General features: G+C 33.7%; 1 protein-coding gene across 1 annotated transcript in view; it reads right to left on the bottom strand.

The window, feature by feature from the left end:
* Taok1 (TAO kinase 1) overlaps nt 1-19,741 on the bottom strand; it is a 133,443-nt gene that overhangs the window by 48,709 nt on the left and 64,993 nt on the right. Inside the window, exons 4-9 of the mRNA XM_076869280.1 lie at nt 17,066-17,167; nt 14,321-14,366; nt 13,690-13,786; nt 11,966-12,079; nt 4,593-4,684; nt 888-981 (exon numbers count right to left, since the gene is read on the bottom strand). Of these exons, the coding sequence (XP_076725395.1) occupies nt 888-981; nt 4,593-4,684; nt 11,966-12,079; nt 13,690-13,786; nt 14,321-14,366; nt 17,066-17,167 (545 nt within the window). The remainder of the gene's footprint in view (nt 1-887; nt 982-4,592; nt 4,685-11,965; nt 12,080-13,689; nt 13,787-14,320; nt 14,367-17,065; nt 17,168-19,741) is intronic.

Here is a 19,741-nt window from a genome sequence, read left to right as displayed (position 1 = left end):
ACAGTCCTTCCCTCCTGAGGATGCAGGGTTCCAGGCACCTTCTTGGAAGCAGAGACTGAGCACTAACCTGCTAGTAGTCTTTGTTGTGAACTTCAGAATGGTGAGAAAAAAATTCTGTTTTATTGCTGTTGTTGTTTCGTACCAGGGATTGAACTCAGAGACAGTTGACCACCGAGACACATCTCCACCCCTATTTATTTTTTTATTTTGAGGTAAGGTCTGATTAAGATGCTCAGACCTCGCTAAATTGCTGAGGCTGGGTTGAACTTGTGATCCTCCTGCCTCAGAATCCCAAGTCACTGAGATTATAGGTCTGAGCCACCATGCATGGCTCTTCTGGTATAATTTTTTACCAAGGATTAAAAAAAAAACCTTCTTTATGTGAATGAACTTAATTTTATCAAATAAAGGATGCAGTAGAAGGATCATTAGAGAAATCTGAATAATATCTCAATTATAACTAGAATGATCCCAAAGTTTTCAATTATCTGGCAATTTTGATGAAGTCAAATCATTTTACCTACAGTTTTATAATATATAAATTATAACCCATTCCTTGATCAAATATAGGTTGCAATCATCTATACATATGTTCAGTTTAAAATATTAATGTTTAAAAACTTTTATATAATATTCTCGAAGTTCTAAAAAATCAATATTTTTTACATCATGTAACAATCTATCCTTTCCTTCTGACCTGAATTTCATATATATATATGCTATGAAATGCAGATAGGACAACATATAAACATAAGGGTAAAATAAACCCATTTTAATATCTCTTAAGTAACATAATTTACCTAAAAAAAATTGCCATTGTGATAACAAATTATGTAAAAAGCATTTCATTTATACAATATCACACAGTATCTCTTAGTAATACTCACCATTCATTAGACTGTAGTGTAGGGGATTCATTTTGGGCTATGTGATATAAGGCACTCATTGCATTCATATTAAATAAAGGAGGCTTCCTTTCCGCTGTAAAATAAAGGAAACTTTCCTATTAAAATATATGTGTTAAAGGGGAACTCAAGTATTGTTCAATTTTTTTTTCCTTTTCTTTAAGCTTCTTCTTTTGAAACAATCTTAAATCTATTAAACAATTGCAAGGAAAGTACAAATAACTTTTTCAAGTGAATCAAGTGAAAATAAATTTCTGATATGATGCTCCACCATTTTGAAATATTTAAGTATACATTTCCTGTCAACAAGAACATTTTCCTGAAGAACCATACTATATCCATTCAAATAGGCTTATATAACACTGATGATTCTTATCTATCCTTCAAACCCCCTGCAAGTTTCATTCTATGTCCTAGGTAGCAAAAGTGAACTCTGATAGCTTGTGTCCTTTAAGTAATTTCCTTCCATTGTCAAGTTGTCAAACTTATAGACAGAAAATTGTTCATATTTCCTTATTACCCTTTAATATTCATAAAATCCATAATATTTATAAAATCTTCACTGCAACTGGAAAATTTTGGTTTTCTCTTTTGTTCCGAATCAATATCCAATATGTTTACCAATTTTATTGATCCTCAAAGAACCAGTTTTTTATTTTGCTGGTTTTCTCTATTATTTTGTTTTCTATAAACTGATTTCTGGTTTGATCTTTGTTCTTCCCTTTCTTCTGCTTGTTTCAGACTCAATTTGCTTTTTCCAGTTTCTTTCTTTTATATATATATATATTTTCTTAGGTGTAGAAATGCCTTTATTTTTATGTGGTGCTGAGGATCGAACTCGGGCCCCGCCTGTGCTAGGCGAGCACTTTACCACTGAGCCACAATTCCAGCCCTCCAGTTTCTTAAGATCAAAGTTGAAGTCACCACTTTTACAATTTGGAAGTAAAAGGACTCTTGAATGGCCCTCAGTTTGGATTTATCTTTTCCCATTATTAGATTTGGATCACACATCTTGGAAGGAATATTTTAAAGTAATGGTATATTTTGCTTATGGTACTCTATGAGAAACACATGATTTCAAGTGGTCTCCTTAATGATGGTGTTCACTTTGATGACTTGGTGAAGACCATCTCTGCCAGGCTTCAAGTTAGCTTCTCTTTTCTCCTGTGTACTTAGTAAGCATTTTCTAAGAAGGTATTTTGAATTTATTTAATAAATATCCTGTTTCCTATAAATCTCCCATTTATTTATTTAAAGATTCATACATTTCTATTTTATTTAATAAATTACTCAAATTAGGAAGATGAGAAAAGACAACCAAATTTGAGGCAAACTTGGCAACTTTGTGATGCCGTAAGCAATGCAGTGACACCTTGTTTCAAAATAAAAGTAAAAAGTACAGGGGACATAGCTCAGTGGTAAAGTGAGTCTGGATTTAATCCTCAGTACCAAAAAACAGCCGGGGACCAACAGCATGTGCCTGTGATCCCAATGACTCGGGGATGAGGCAGGAGGATCACAAATTCAAGGAGAACTTGAGCAATTTCGTGAGGCACTAAGCAGTTCAGTGAAACCCTGTCTCAAAATAAAAAATGAAAGGGCTGGGATGTGACTCAGTGGTAGAGTACCTCTGGTTTCAATCCTCAGGACCAAAACAAAAAGTAAAATTATATTCTCTCATTTATGATGAGATGATGATGATGATGTCCATACTGTCTCATATTTGAGTAGTAGGAACCTTTTTTTAAGGTGGCTTCTTTTGTCTTTTGGATAGGATCTATTTACTGTTTGATCTTTGTTGTTGCTGTTGTTGTTATTCTGGTATACCAAGATATCCCAGAATCAGCTTGTACTTTTGTACCCCAAATTCTAGATCAGCTGTTTTCCCAAAAAAGGTTAGTATTAGGTATGCTCACTGCTACTGTGCTGTCATTGCTCTCAAGCTCTCAATAGTCATAGTTAGGAAATAAAAGCCAGGCACTGTGGTACACGCCTGTAATACCAGAGGCTTGTGAGGCTAAGGCAAAAGGTTCACAAGTTCAAAGCCAGTCTCAGCAATTTAGTGAGCCCTAAGCAACTCAGTGAAACCCTATATCTAAATAAAATATAAAAATGGGTTGGGATGTAGCTCAGTGGTTAAGTGCCCTTGGGTTCAATCCCTAGTACCAACAAAAAAAAAAAAAAAAAAGAAAGAAAGAAAGAAAGAAAGACATATATACAATACACACTAAACATCTCTATAAACCAGGTTATAGGATCTCTTTATTCTACTAATTTGACTCTGAAACCCACCCCCGACTTACCACAGCCTATCATCTGGCATGGACACCTATCTACCCTGACCAATGGCTTTACTATTGAGTAGTCCAGGAAAAAAAAAGGTTACTGAAGAAATTATGAATAAATAAAAGAAAGATATAATCTATATCTATGACAACTATTAAGGTCTTTGACTTGGCAGATTAGACTGACATTTTCTATCTCAAATTCTTATAAACTAGTACTAAACCTAAATTTGACTTAAACCACATCTATTTTTTAAAAAGTTAAAGATCCTATTCTATATTATTTTGTGAGCCTATTTATAAAATCTCTCTCTCCATATATGTGGATTACAAAATATCACCCAAAGTAAGAATAATGAAACTGAGGTAGAAAAAGAAGGTCTAGAAAGTAAATCTCAGAAAATACAATCCAATTAAAAAGGGGGGGAGGGGTTATTCCAGAGAAAAGGTTCATATTATTTATTCTTACATAGGAGAATAATTATAAGGGTGAAGATAAATGGGTTCAAATTTTGACATTTTCCCCTTATGATTAATACCTCTCAATGGAAAAAGTAGCTCTGTATTTGCATGGAAACTAGTGCTGACAATAAACTCAATAACAGGCTGGGGATGTGGCTCAAGTGGTAGCGCGCTCGCCTGGCATGCGTGCGGCCCGGGTTCGATCCTAGCACCACGTACAAACAAAGATGCTGTGTTCGCCAAGTACTAAAAAATAAATATTTAAAGAATTCTCTCTCCCTCCCAAAAAAAAAAAAAAATAAATAAACTCAATAACAATTCAGACACCTATTTGGCTTACTTCCAGTGGCAATGTTAGTAATTATCCTGGTCCATTGCTTTAAGCATAGTTCTACTTAAAAATAACAGAACAAATGTGTGTATAAAATCAAACTGTTATAGGGAGTTGATTCTAATCTCTTTCCCCAATTGCAAAACACCATCACGATGGTTTCTATACCCATTTCCATAGTACCCCTTGAATACAGTCTGTCTCAATATCTTTAGAAAACAAAACAAAAAGAACTGCTACAATATAGTACACAGCCTGACAGCTAATTTTCATACTTAATGCAAAGTAATAACTACACTAGGAAAGGGTAAGTCATCTGCAAATGCTTCAGAAACCTTCTTTGGATGATAAATCTAGTAATGAATGGGCACATTCTAGATGTTTAAGAAATATTCATACTGTTAGGAATAGAGGGAAAATTATTTTAGACCTAATTTAATAGCAAATATTTCTAACTTATATACATAAAAATTACCAGATAACCAAATCTTTAATATTTAGTAAAAACTTTAATAGATTTAGCACCTGATAAAAACCTAAAACTTGGTATAGTAATTGAAGTAAACATTAATCAAAATTTAATCCACAGTAATGAAGAACAATGCTTACCAAGTTCAATACATGTTATTCCAAGAGACCATACATCAACTTTGCCATCGTATTGTCCTTCATCCATGGCTAAAATTACTTCTGGGGCCATCCTAAAAACAAAATGTTCATATACAGTTTTAACAAAAACATATATTATTGTTTGAGAATATAAGGAAGATTTACATAGAGTACATTGGTTTAAATTCCAACCAATATGTGGACATAAGAATTTTTATAATGGGAAACAGTCACCCTAGAGGTTGTAAGGTAAATATTTAGCAATGAATATAAAGTGAGATTCACTCCCACTGTCTGTCGTGACCATATAACAGCATCCCAAAAGGACAATTTTGCAGAGCAGGGCTGTCTCTGCATCTGTGCAAGTCTGCAGATTCCAATATTGCATATCTTTTAGGTCAGTGGTTCTCAAACACTTGGTCTCAAGATTTCATTTAAAAAGTCTAATTCTTGCTTTAAAGATTAAATTTTATCACTAGCAACAAATATTGTAGGTTGTTTTTCTTAAAATGCAACCGCATTTCATTTATTTGAGAAGTATCTGCCATAATTACCAAGACTGAATAATCACAGTTTGTGACTCTTTCAAATACTGTTTCATGATAAAAGTGGCTCCAACAACCTCAAAATTAATTTTATGTGTATCTTTTTTTATTGTCTTTTTTCCCCTATAGCTTTATTGAGGTAAAATTGAAGTACAATGAAATGCACATATTTGAAGTATGCAATTTGATCAGTTTTGACACATATGTAACCAATACAGTCAATACAAAAAGTACTTCCATTACTCTTTTTAAAATTTGAATCATGCATACTGTTTCCTGTATGATTTATTACATTAGAAACCAATCATCTTAACATATAGAATCCCACCGAGGTGTCAATTATTTCAAAATTAAATGGCACACTTATAAATATCTCAGGGGTCAAGGAAGAAAGCACATGAAAGTAAATAAAATTATCACATTTATTATGTGATAATAAAAGCTTAAAATATCAGGATCTCTGGGATGGAACAATACGCAGATGAACCTTTAAAGTACTTGTTTCAGAAAGAAGCTAGAATAACAATCAAATTATTTTCAAATGATGAAGCAGGAAGAAAGAAATAAGAGTAGGAGCAGAAATATGTAAAATAGAGAATAAATCATAGAGCCAAAATTTGATTAAAAATAAACTTAAATTTAATTGAGAAAAAAGCAAGAACACAAAAATTAATATCAATGGAAAGGGAGCAATCAAAATAACTCTACAGATGATGAAAATATAATAAGGCAATATTACAATTGTATGCCAATATGTGATAGCTTACATCACATGGGTCTATATTAGAGAAGGATCCATGTGCTGCTGAGAAGAAAGTATATTTAGTCATTGATGGATGAATTTTATATTTACGTCTGTCAAGTCTATATATTTTTTGCTTCATTATTTACTTTTTGTTTGGAGGATCTACCCCGTGGTGACAGAGGCAGGTGACATTGTCCCTGTATTATCTTGTTGTGGTCTATTTTTGAAGTTGAGAAGGGTTTGATGTCTGTAGATGTTCCATTGTTTGGGGCACACATATTTCCAATTGTTGCCTTGTTGATGTATGGTTGCCTTAAGCAGTATAAAATGGTCTTCTTTATCCATTATAACTTTGGCTTAGAGTTCATTTTATCTGATATAAATGGACTGCTTGTTTATGTGATCCATGTGAGTTATACGTTTTTTCCCCATCCTTTCACCTTCAGTCTGTGAATGTCTTTGCCAATGAGCTGAGTCTCCTGGAGACAGCATATTGTAGGGTCTTGTTTCTTAATCCCATTTGCCAGTCTGAGTCTTTTGATTTATGAGTTTAGGCCAACATTAATGAATGTTCATACTGAGATATGATTTGTATTCCTAGTCATTTGGGTTTATTTCTAGTTTTTACTTTTTTACTTTGAATTAGTTCATCCTATCATTAAGTATTCCTTTAGTGTAATTCTTCCTTTTGCTGGTTTTCACTTTTTTTTTTTTTCATTTCATCTTCATGGAATATTTTGTTGAGAATGTTCTGTAATACAGAATTTCTATTTGCAAATTATTTAACTTCTGTTTATCATGGAAGGTTTTTATTTCATCTTCAAATCTAAAACTTAATTTTACTAGATATACAATTCTTGGTAGGCAGCCATTGACTTTCAGAGCTGGGTATATGTTATTCCAGGATCTCCTAGCTTTGATGGTCTGGGCTGAGAAATTAGCTGAGATCCAAATTGGTTTCCCCCTATATATAATCTGATAATTTTCTCTCACATTAAAAATTCTATCCTTATTCTGTATGTTAGGCATATTCATTATAATGTGTCTTGGTGTGGGTCTGTTGTAATCATACGTTGGGGGTCCTGTAAGTCTCCTGTATCTGACTTTCCATTTCATTCTTTAGGCTTGGGGATTTTCTTATATTATTTCATTGAAAAGGCTGTGCATTCCTCGGGTTTGTCATCTTCTCTCCATGGTCAACTCTATTTTCAAGATTATATACATTGTCTTCATTGCCTGAGGTTCTGTCTTCAAGTGATTTAGACTATTGGTGATGCTTTCTATGGAATTTTTCCTTTGGTTTATTGTTTCCTTCATTTTTGAGAACTTCTACGTTTTTTATTTTTCCAGAATCTCTGGACTCTTCATTGAAGTGATCTTCTACTTCATCCATTTTCTATCTGATTTCATTTCCTTTTTTATTTTTTTTTTTAGATGTTGATGGACCTTTATTTTATTAAATTATTTATATGTGGTGATAAGAATCGAACCCAGTGCCTCACACATGCTAGGCAAGCGCTTTTCCACCGAACTCCAGCCCCTTGGTTTTATTTCTTATATTGTCCTTTACTTTGCAGATCAGTTTAACCATGTACATTCTAAACTCCTTCTCTGACATTTCTTACACTGTGGTGTTGCTGGATTCTGTTATTGGAGTACCTTGATTTGTTTGGGGCAATTTGTTCTCTTGTTTTTCATGTTGTTTGTGTGTTTTATCATTTAACAGTATGGATCTGAGGTAGTGGACCCTTGTGTCCCTGAAGGTTTCCAGTACTTCACTATTTAAGGGGAAACAAATAATAACAACCACCCAAAAAAATATATGCAGCATTAAATCAAATAGTTCCTACAATGATGTCTACAATGTCAATTATCACAACAAACAGAAATTATATGATCAGTTACTGCCTACAAAAACAGCAAGTTTGCAAAAGGGTTTAAAATTCCAAATGGTGGATAGAGAACAGAAGTAATACAGGATATAATAATTAAGAGGAAAGAGGAGAGAAGTAGTAAAGAGTAAAAAAAAGAGAGCAATACAGATTGGCTGTTAGCAGAAGAAAAGAGAATCAAGGGAAATAGGTAGGAGAAAAAATATATATACATAAAGTAAAAATTAAAAATAAAACAATATAAAATTAAAATATGCTAATCAAACACCCATTCGTTTCTGGCTTCAAAAATGCCAGAAATGAGAGGAAAAAACAAATATGAATGTATGAATGTCCATGTACCATTAAGGTCACAATTAAACAGAGAAAAAGAATAAAAGAAAAAAAAAGATCTTGATGAAAAAAGAATTCTTTCCTTTGGAGTTCAAAAAATTCTCAGTTTCTCTTCTCATCAGTTTTAGGTGGGGTTGTCTGGAGCATGATTCTTCACCCTCTAGATTGCTGGAGTGAAAAAGATAGGTGGAATTCCTGGAGGCAGGGTTTACGCTTAGGTTGGCTTCAGGCTCTTCCCCAAATACCAATTGGTCTGGAGATTTTAATCAGTGCACCTCCAGTGCCCAGTACTTGCTGGTCCACACTGGGAGACTATACCTCAGGGCTCTCAGAGTTCCACTTGTGTCGTGGGGGAGCCAATTCTTAATCCCCTATGTCATCTGTGGACTCCACATTTCGGGTTCAGTCTCTAAACAATCTCTCCTGTCCCTGCCTTTCTGAGGTCCCAGTCAGATGCATCTCTCCTAGCTGGTCCTGCAAGTAGTAAGACTGGAGGGGGACAGGTAGAGCCAAGTGGGTTTCCGTGACCAATTGTCCCGTGTGAAAACCTCTCTCCACGTTTGATTTTCTCCTGGTCACTTAAAGATACTCTATGTCTTGCAGTGTGTATTTACTGGGCCTGTATTTCAGGACAAATTCAGGTTTGCCAGGAATTGGTCCCCTCAGCTGCAAAATGGTTCCTTCCTTAGTCCTCTGTATACCTCCTGGAGAGATGGCAGCTTCTATCCCCACATACAGATATTGTACAGTGCATCTTTCAGGTTTGCTAGGCAGTGTCCTTGATCTTTAAACACTCCATACCTAGCTTCAGACAGCTTCAGGCCTCCCAAAAATGCAGGTTTCTTTAATTCCCTTATCTTTCTGCTATGCTCACAGAAGAACTGATCTGGCTGGTACTTCCAGCCCTGCTGAGGCTGTGCTGCTGGGGATTTCTTCCTTATTTTATTATATCCAACCTCCTGAGTCCCCGATCTGCTTTGAATATCCAGTTTAAATATCAGTAAAGTCCCCCGCTTCTTTCTGTTAACCCACCTGACTGAGAGTCTACCTGCATGCTTTCTTGGTTTTACTCCATGGAGCAGCCACAAAAACAACTTCCTCCATCCGCCATTTTGAGAACCTCTCTCTTATGTGTTTTTAAGTTTTAAAATGAAAACCAATTCATGTCTACAACTAGAATCTAACATTCTTTTGTGTGTCTACGTATGCGGTATTATGGATTGAACCCAGGTACACTCTAACTCCCCAGCCTTTTTGTTTTTTAGATAGGATCTTGTAAAGTTGCTTAGGGTCTCACTAAGTTGTAGCTGGCCTTGAATTTGTGATCCTCCTGCCTCAGCCTCCTGAGTCACTGGGATTATAGACATCTACTACCACACATGGCTAAGTCTAATATACTTAACACTTCTTTTGTATTTGGTGTTAAGCACAGATGAACACGTAAAAGAGTTACTAAATACTTGAGTAAGATGGACAGCCATCCCCAGTATGTGTGTGTCTAACAGTATAAACACCACATTCTTATATTCCAAATACACTATATAAAAATTAACAAGTATCTTAATAAAGTAAACTTTCCATTATCAATAACTGGGTATTTAATGAGTTTTCTTTAAAATATTTAATTAAGTTTAGGAAATTTCTAAATCAATCAAATTTCAAGAGTAATTTTTATATTTTTTTATTGAAGGACAATTCAGACCCTCATTATCATCAAATACTCATCACCAATTTATAAAATGGGGAATTGTTAAGAAGTATTATTGACTCAGAAAACTCACTAAACAGAGGATGAGGATTCTATATAGTATAGACTAACATCCTATACAAGCAGTGGTTTTCAAATTTTTTAATGTATTTGCCTCCTAGAATTTATAAAAATTTTTTTCATCCCATTGTACATTTTGGGGTTGATATTTACATTTTATAAATTTCATTGTATACAAATATTGTATATTATAGGTGAGCTTTAAAGATACTTAAAACTTGAAGTTGCAGAATTGGTTTAGTTAATTCATTAAAAACACTGTCATATACAGCTGGGAGTGGTGGCACGTGCCTGTAATCCACACTGTTCAGCAGTATGAGGAAAGAAGATCGCAAATTCAAGGCCAGCCTGGGCAACTTAGCAAGACCCTATCTCAAAATAAAGAACAAAAAAGAGTTGGGACTCAGAGTACCCCTAGGTTCTAATCCCAGAACGAACACACACACACACACACTCTCACACATAAAAAATTGCCATAAAACCTAATTAGCAAAGCTAACCTGAAGATCATATCAATTAGACAAATCAGAATCACTTTCTGTCATAAAGAGGTCCAACTTCATTTTTTGATGCAATTTAAACATTTTAAACTGGGGCTGTAGCTCAGTGGCAGAGCACTTGCCTAGTATGTATAAGGCATATATTAATTTTTAAAAAAATTTTTATGTATTCCCATAATCATCATCTCAGGTCCCAAATTCCATACTAGAAGGGAAGAAAGGAAAGGATGGACAGAGGGGAAATAAGTTATTGGAAAGAAAGAAAATGTCAAGTAAAAGAAAAGAAAAAAGACAACTAGAAAGAGTGAGGGCTTTGTCATTAGTGTATGTCCTGACTCTTCAGTATTTCTCATAGACGCCCAACATTCTCAAAATGTCTTTCCAGTATGCCTCTGAGGTTTTTACACCCCAGAGCAATGCATCATTATAATATACAAAATAGGTAAGAAGTTTTTCCATTATAAAGTAGGAAACGAATGATTTAAAAGGCAGGCAAGAAAGAAGATGCAATGAATATAAAAAGGATACATATGGAAGTTAAAGATCTGAAAATTATTCCCTTCAAACTTTTTTTTACAACATTTTTTTAGTTGTAGATGGACACAATATTTTTATTTATTTATTTTTAAAATATGGTACTGAAGATCGAACACAGTGCCTCACACATGGGAGGCAAGCGCTCAACCACTGAGCTAATAACCACAGTTCCTCCCTTGAAACTTTTGCTGACAGATACATTCTGCATTATTTACAGAAGAAATTAGGTGATGTCTAGGATTTCCTTAAAAATAACTGGGATGGGAAGAAATGGGAGTACACAAAGCAGAATAGGTAATGTTTGTTTGGTAATTGGTATATTAAAAAAAAAAAATCAGGGTCTGGGACTGTGGCTCAGTGGTAGAGCACTTGTCTAATAAGTGTGAGACACTGGGTTCAATCCTCAGCATCACATAAAAATAAATAAACAAAATTAAAGTTTGTGTACATCTACAACTAAAAAAAATTAAAAAATCATCATACTTTTGTCTACTTTTACATATATATCTGAAATCCTCCATGCTAATGAGTCAAAACAAAACAAATCTGAGTCAAAATTCCAAATCAGCTACCAGTCTTTGTTGTTGTTGTTATTGTTGTTACTGGGGGATTAAACCCCGGATTGTTTAACCACTTAGCCACATCCCCAGCCCTTTTTTGTATTTTATTTTTGAGACAAAGTCTTATTAAGTTGCTGAAGCCGGCTTTGAACTTGTGATCCTCCTGCTTCAGCCTCCCAAGGGGCTGGAATTACAGATGTGAGTCATTGCATCCAGCAGTTACCAGACTTTAAATACTCTGTCTTAAATTTAAAGAAACCATACAATTTACCATTTAGCATATCCACCTCCTACTCCACTTGAATTTTATTCACTTTTTTCACTCCCATACCCAATATTTGATAAAGATAGTAATAGGAAAGCAAATATGGCATAGATGAAAAAACAAACAAAAACATAAAAAGGGCAGTACTCTAAAATTAAGTATAATACTCAAAGTAAAAATGTCCAAAATGACATCTATGAGAATCAATACAGATAGAAACATTCTTACCAATATGGTGTTCCAACAAAAGAATTGGCAGGGGATGCCATGGAAGCAGATCCAAAATCAGCAAGTTTCACCTGGCCTGGTTCTGTCAGAAGGATATTTCCTGCTTTGATATCTCTGAGTTTAAGGAACACAGAAAATTAATTCGTCTTTTTTTCATTACATTGTGTTTAAAATGAAACAAATCAATTAAGAATTTTTAAAATGGAGAAAATGAAATAAAAATAAGTGCTGGGATAACTCACAATTGTGATAACAAGATTAGATAACAAAAAATACAGAATTCAAAATATAGTAACTTTTCTAAAAGAGAAGATAAATAGCAGTTTAAAAATGACAAGACAGGTAACTGGAACATAGAGTCTATTTATCAAAAACAAACAATGGTTTTTCAAAACAGAATTTAATTGGCTAATAACCCCTTCACAATGTGTAAGATTTCTGAGTATCCCACTTATGCTTAAAAAAAGGGAAAAAAGAATAAAAAAATTTTATTCTCCAAACTTGTTTTTCTTTTTTTAAGAAGGTTTATTCATATCTTTTTCAAATTTCAATATAGTTCTCCTAACTCAAAGTGAAATAAAAATTGAAACATATGGATAGTGTATTATTAATGATCCCAAATTTACTTTCAAATTTATCTTTTTGAAACAGCAAACATACTACCCATCCAAATTAAGAAAATTATGGATAATTAAATGATGGGACTGCATTCCAATGGGCATGGGAACATACACTTAACCTTTCAACAATTAAAAAGAGAAATTAAATTTCCAAGCACTTATTCATTCCTGAATATTATAATACATATAATACTAAGTGGATTTATTCTCCTTCCTCTTGTCACAGTGCATATAATAGCAAAAAAATCTATTTTCACTTTTTTTTTTTTTAAGTGAGGAGTGTACTTTCTTCCTTTATGCTAAGGGACTGAACTGAGATCTTGTACACAGAGAACTACTTTTAAGTCGATAAAAAATCTTCGGTTCTAATTCTAACTCTTGTTAATCATGTTCTAATAAGTACATTTCCTTTGAACTTTACTATTCTCTACTAAAAACATAATAATCTGTTAAATCACAGTGACCCTATTATCTAGTCTAATATGTACTACCTGGTTCAAACAAATAATTAAAAATACTATTTTTTTTACCTAAAACTGTCAAAACCAATAACAGTGCCAAAAATGCATTATAAAGTGGTTTAATTTCAAAATTACTATCTATTATCAAGGATTAATGCTCAAAAGCATAGTCTTTGTCCATGTCATGAAATCAACAGGAAAAATATAGCAGTATCAGTTACTAAGAAGACAAAAGATTTGCCAAGTTCTATCTCTAATATATTTGGCTTTTGCAAACTTTGGGAAATTATAGTCAAAAACTGGGGCACTGGCTTTTTTCACCTGTAAAAAGAAAAAGACTATCTGGTCCCTAATATCTTTTCCATTTGCAAATTAAATGATTCTATAATTAAATTTCTACTCTAAGTCTACTAAGTACATATACTTTAGAAGTGCCAGTAGTATAGGAGACAGAGATAATAATTATCCTAAACAGAGAGATCAAATGTAGTACTGTTATTTTTAATTCATGGACAATCAACAAATGAGTTTATACAATTCTATTTGGCTATAACCAACAAACATATCAGGGTAACCAAACTATATGGCTGATAAATCCAATAAGACAATTGCTTATCACTGTGATAATTTTCAAAGCACTTACCTATGGATCATTGTATGAGAATGTAAGTAGGCTAATCCCTGGAGAGCACCATGTGTAATTGCTGCTATTTCCATTTCTTGTAATGGCTTTTTGTGAACTTAAAATTAAAAATGCATTTGAAAATAATTACTACACAGAAGTTTTTGTTTAAAAAATTAAACTTATATATCTGATATATGGGTAGTCTGATATTTAATAAGAGAAGTCTTATGATGCTAAAACAGTCTATTAACTTTATAACTGGTATACAGTTGTGCTAGCTATTGAAGTATAATTCTCAGCCAATATCCCCATAGTCAAAAATATTAAAAAATTATTTGTTATTATAAAAAACAAAAGTAAAAAAGAAGTTTTCCATTTATTCTCATTTATCTTTGTTTTGAATGGAAGCTGAATGACAAAGAATCCAGAAAAATGCTTGCAAACTCACAAATGAAAACTTGTTTATTTTATACACTATGTAGTATTTATAAGGATAATATAACATACTGAGAACCTGGAGAGAGTTAAGAATTTTACTCTTTCTAGAAATTATTGTTTATTTTGTTATTAACATTATTTAAATAATCTCTAACTGAACTATCATTTTAACTGTTAATGCTTTTAAAAAAAATAATCAAAGGAAACCTACCTTCTAATAAATCTGAAGCAGATCCTAAACAATATTCCATTACAAGCTACACAGGAAGAAAAATTACAAAAACATTAAAATATATAGAATTATTCCAGTGGAGATAAAACTAATTTGCCCAGAGGTCCAAAGGATACTTTGAAGTAGAACAAACTAGGTACTGTTTACCTTAAAAAATAGTTATACAAAGTACATGTAAGAAGACATGAATTGGTGTGAACATACTTTATATACAAACAGAGATATGAAAAATTGTGTTCTATATGTGTAATAAGAATTGTGATGGGGCCTGGGGTTGTAGCTCAGTGGTAGAGCGCTCACCTAGCACGTGTGAGGCACTGGGTTCAATCCTCAGCACCACATAAAAATAGAGATATTGTGTCCACCTACAACTAAAAAATCAATATTAATAAAAAAAAAGAATTGTGATGCATTCTGCTGTTATGTATTTAAAAAATAAAAGAATTTAAAACAAATAGGGGCTGGGATTGTGGTTTAGCAGATCGCTCATCTAGCATGTGCGAGGGCCTAGGTTCAATCCTCTGCACCACATAAAAATAAATAAACAAAATAAAGGTAAAAATAAAATAGTCTATTTAGACTTAAATAAATAATAGTGGATAGAAATAAAAAAAAATAGTTACACATTTATCAGTTTGTTAAATGCATATTAAATTAAGCTAATGAGGAGACAGTTGTCTTTTAATAATGTCAACATGTAATCACTTCTATAAGCTGTGCATTTCATATGCAATTACTAAGTAAAATTAAAAAGTAATATAGATCTTCTGTTACTATTAGACTACAAAAACAAAATTGATTATTGGTAGGAGGTAGAAAACTCTGTTGGGGATGTGGGTCAGTGATAGAGCACTCGCCTAGCACGTGTAAGGCACTGGGTTCAATACTCAGCACCACATAAAAATAAGTAAATAAAATAAAGGTATTGTGTCAACTTAAAAAAAAAAAAAATAAGAAAGGAAACTCTATTATCTGGAAATAAATGTACAAAGCTTAGGTGACAACTTAGTTTGTCTCTTTGTTTTTTGAGTTGGGTCTTACTATGTTGCCCAGATTGGTCTTGGAACTCCTGGGCTCAGCCCTCCTCCCACCTCAGTCTCCAGAGTAGCTGGGACTACATGCATGCACCATCAAGCCCAATTCTAAATTATTTTATTTTTTAAAACCAAACACAGGGGCTGGGGATGTGGCTCAAGCAGTAGTGCGCTCGCCTGGCATGCGTGCGGCCCGGGTTCGATCCTCAGCACTACCTACAAACAAATATGTTGTGTCCGCCGAGAACTAAAAAATAAATATTAAAAAATTCTCTCTCTCTCTCTCTCTCTTAAAAAAAAAAAAGAGAGAGAACCACTCTGTGCCAAGTATTTTAAATATATTAACCATTTTAATCCTCATGAAAACATTTAATTAGGTCCTACTACCTCCTTGTTTTATAGATGGACAAATTTGGATAGAGTCAGCCTGCCCAATGTTACTGCTTTTTCTTTAACCATGGACTCAGTTTTAGGAGTCACCACCACCAAAATCAAATTGAATAAAAATGTAAGTTGGGCGTGATGGTGCACACCTATAAACCCAATGACATGGGAGGCTGAGGCAGAAGGATCACAAGTTCGAGGCCAACCTCAGCAACTCAGCAAGGCCCTAAGCAACTTAGTTGACGCCCTATCTCAAAAAATAAAAAAAAATGGGGATGTGGCTCAGTGGTTAAGTGCCTCTGGGTTCAATCCTCACTTCCTGTACCAACAAACAAGTACAAAACATTACAAATCTAAGTATATTAAAATGATATTCATCTGTAGCTTATTACTTATTCAAAATGAGGGGTAATTCTTATTTAAAAGAAATTTAATGTCTCTTTAAAAATTCAGTTATTAGGGGCTAGGGCTGTAGCTCAGTGTAGAACGCTTGCCTCGAATGTGTGAGGCACTGGGTTTGAGCCTCAGCACCACATTTAAAAAAAAAAAAAATCAATAAACAAAGATATTGTGTGCTCATCTACAGCTAAAAAAAAAAAAAAAAAAGGATTCACTTATTATACCTATACCACTATAGAATTATTATCATCCCACCTCAATGGTAACAGGGCAAAATTAAACTCCTTGTAACAAAATATTTCAATTCTATACTTTTAGTATTATTCAGCCAAAGAATCAAGATCCGTTCAAATTTCACCATGACACACAGAACTTCACCAAAATTACAATACATTAACTTTTGGGGGGGGCACCAGGGATTGAACTCAGAGGCACTAAACCACTGAGTCACATCCCCAGCCCTATTTTTTATTTTATTTAGAGACAGGGTCTCACTGAGTTGCTAAGCACCTCGCTTTTGCTGAGGCTGGCTTTGAACTTGCAATTCTCCTATCTCAGCCTCTCGAGCTATTAGGGTTACAGGCATGAGCCACCACGCCAGGCTAGGATACATTACTTTTATTTTTAAATTAACAGGACTGTTTTCACAATGTTTACATGGTATCACTGAAAGTATCAGAGAAAACTTTACCATATATATAGAAGTCATCTGAATTCTGGAGAAAATCTGCAGTAAACTTGCAAAAGTTCTATTATCTCTTATTGTCTGTGAGTTCTAGAAAATGCTGCTTTTGCTAATACTTCAGGTGTTTGTTCATACCTTTTCACAATCAGTTCAAGACATTCAGAATTAATTCATTCTAAACCAAAACCAATGAAAATTACAACAAGCAGGACAGATACCAACCCATGCTGTGTGTTCACGTAAATAGCAGCCTTTGTATTCTATACTGTTGGGATGTTTTATTCTTTGTAGAAATTTGACTTCTTTAATAATATCTTGCCATTTCTGTGGGGAGAAAAAAGAAATAAGGGAAAAGATATGAACAGTTTGTTTTCCTAAGAAAGCTATAGGAAAAAAAGCTTGATTTATGCTGTTTAGATGAAATGTCAAAATAAAATAAATTATATGATATAGTTTACAATGTAATTGCATAATTTACAAAATTATTTCATTTGTGGTAGTTCAAACACTATCAAGCATGTGATGATAATTATGTAACACATTTAGTAATTTTTTTTCCCCAAAAGAAAAATCAGTATTATGCATATATCACTGTAGAATTACAACCACATCAATTACCCAATGACAGCAGCAAGGTGAAACTCACCTCCCCGCTTTTTAATTTTTTATTTTTTTTATTTATTGGCGGACACAACATCTTTGTTTGTATGTGGTGCTGAGGATCGAACCCGGGCCGCACGCATGCCAGGCGAGCGCGCTACCGCTTGAGCCACATCCCCAGCCCCCCTGCTTTTTAATTTAATTTTATTTTTCAGTTGTAGTTGGACACAATACCTTTATTTTATTTATTTTTATGCGCTGCTGAGGATAGAACCCACGGCCTTGCACATGCTAGGAAAGCACTCTACCGCTAAGCCACATCCCCAGCATCCCCCCCCCTTTTTAAAAATATTTTTTATGAATATTTTTTAGTTGTAGATGAACACAGTATCTTTATTTATTTTTATGGGGTGCTGAGGATCGAACTCAGTGCTTCATGCATGTGAGGCAAGTGCTTTACCACTGAGCTACAGCCTCAGACCCTCCCCAGCACCCACTTTTTAAATTTACATACCATAAAGTTCATCTATTGTGTTTTCTGACTTATTTCTTCTAAAGGTTAGGGTTAATATTCTTTTCGTTCTTAATTCAAATGAAATAATTTCTCTGAAATTTAAGTTCCTAAACGCATATTCTAAAATGCTAGTGGAATTAGTTATTGTATAGGCAAGTTCACAGAAAAGCAACAGTATGAAAAACTTTTCCTACACATTTTGCGAAGAGCCTTCCTCACTAATATCTACCAGGAAATACAGGTCATCTCTTGACTTTATACGTGCCAGGCAAGTGCACTACCACTGAGCCCCAGGGCCCGAGCCCCAGGGCCCTAGCCCCAGCCCCATGTGACACATACTTTTAATCAAAACAATTCAGGAGGCTAATGCAGGAGAATCACAAATTGGAGACCAGCCCCAGCAACTTAGTGAAACTGTCTCAAATAGCTAGGAATATACCTCAGTGGTAGAATGCTTGCCTAAAATACATAAGGCCCCTAGGTTCAACTCCCAGAATTGCAAAAACAAACAAACAAAAGAAATAAGGCCTTGGATCCATATGCAGAAATTCTAGAGGTCTAGTAGGTATGAAATGGGAACTAGGAATCTGTTTTTTGTTCTTGTTTTGGTTTTTTTTGAAGCTTTACTGCTGATTAGGACTATATAATTAAGGGCAAGGGAAGTAGTATAATAGAAAACTTTAAGAAATGTTTTATACTAGATTTAATATCATATCTCTGATGTTATTTCATAAGCACACAACCAAATACACAAAATATTTTCAATGTTTTATACAATAAAACATCGAAACATGATTTATGCTGTTTAGATGAAATGTCAAAATAAAAATTTAAAATAAATTATATGATATAGTTTACAATGTACTACAATATATTATAAAATACTAAATTCAGAAAACCTATTTTATGAACTTTAAATTTTAAATTTGAATACTCTGGTAGACAGAATAAATTATATTCCTCTAATGAAAAAACTTTCATAAAAGAAACCAATATTATATGTTATAGATGATGCTATAAATGAACTTTTTTGTTCTAGGTATGACTAATCAATTATTAGACTTAAGTATAATCAACAGCCCATGAAAGCTAGCCCTAAAGTTACTTTATACAATGATTAATAAAATTAAACCTGCAAGAAATATTAGGAGTTTTTAAGAGATCAAAATGATGAACCATGATATAATCCTAACAATATTATCATACCCACAAATTATGATCATCACAAAAACATGATTCACCATAAATTAGATTCCAAAAAAGTATAAAACCAAAATATTTAGAACAGATCCAGCAATTCTACTACTGGGCATATACCCGAAATAACTAAAAGTAAGGATGCAAAAGAAATATCTTACATTCATAGCAACATTATTCATAATAGCCAAGGGCTGGAAGCAACCCAAGCATCCATTTACAGATGATATGAATATAAATGTGAGGTGTAAGTGTGTGTACAGATAGAAAGGCTAATATATTGATATGAGATACACATACAATGGAGTATTTTTCAGTCTTAAAAAGGACATGATGCATGCTACAGGACATGTTAGTCACAAAAGAACAAATACTAAATGATTCCATGTACAGAATTAAAGAACGAATAAGGCTCGTCGTCGGAAATGCCCGTTTATTGAGAAACAGCTCTGCGTATTTATAGAGCCAGGGGTGGTTTGACAGTTATGACAGAATGGTTTTAACAGGTGGCATGAGGTGCTTTCTGACTGGTGGGTAAGGATCATGTGAGCCAGCAGGGCTAATCTGATTGGTGGGTAAGGATCATG

This window comes from Callospermophilus lateralis, chromosome 11 (genome assembly GCF_048772815.1).
Source record: "Callospermophilus lateralis isolate mCalLat2 chromosome 11, mCalLat2.hap1, whole genome shotgun sequence".
NCBI lineage: Eukaryota > Metazoa > Chordata > Mammalia > Rodentia > Sciuridae > Callospermophilus > Callospermophilus lateralis.
This window is presented reverse-complemented; position numbering and strand designations above follow the sequence as displayed.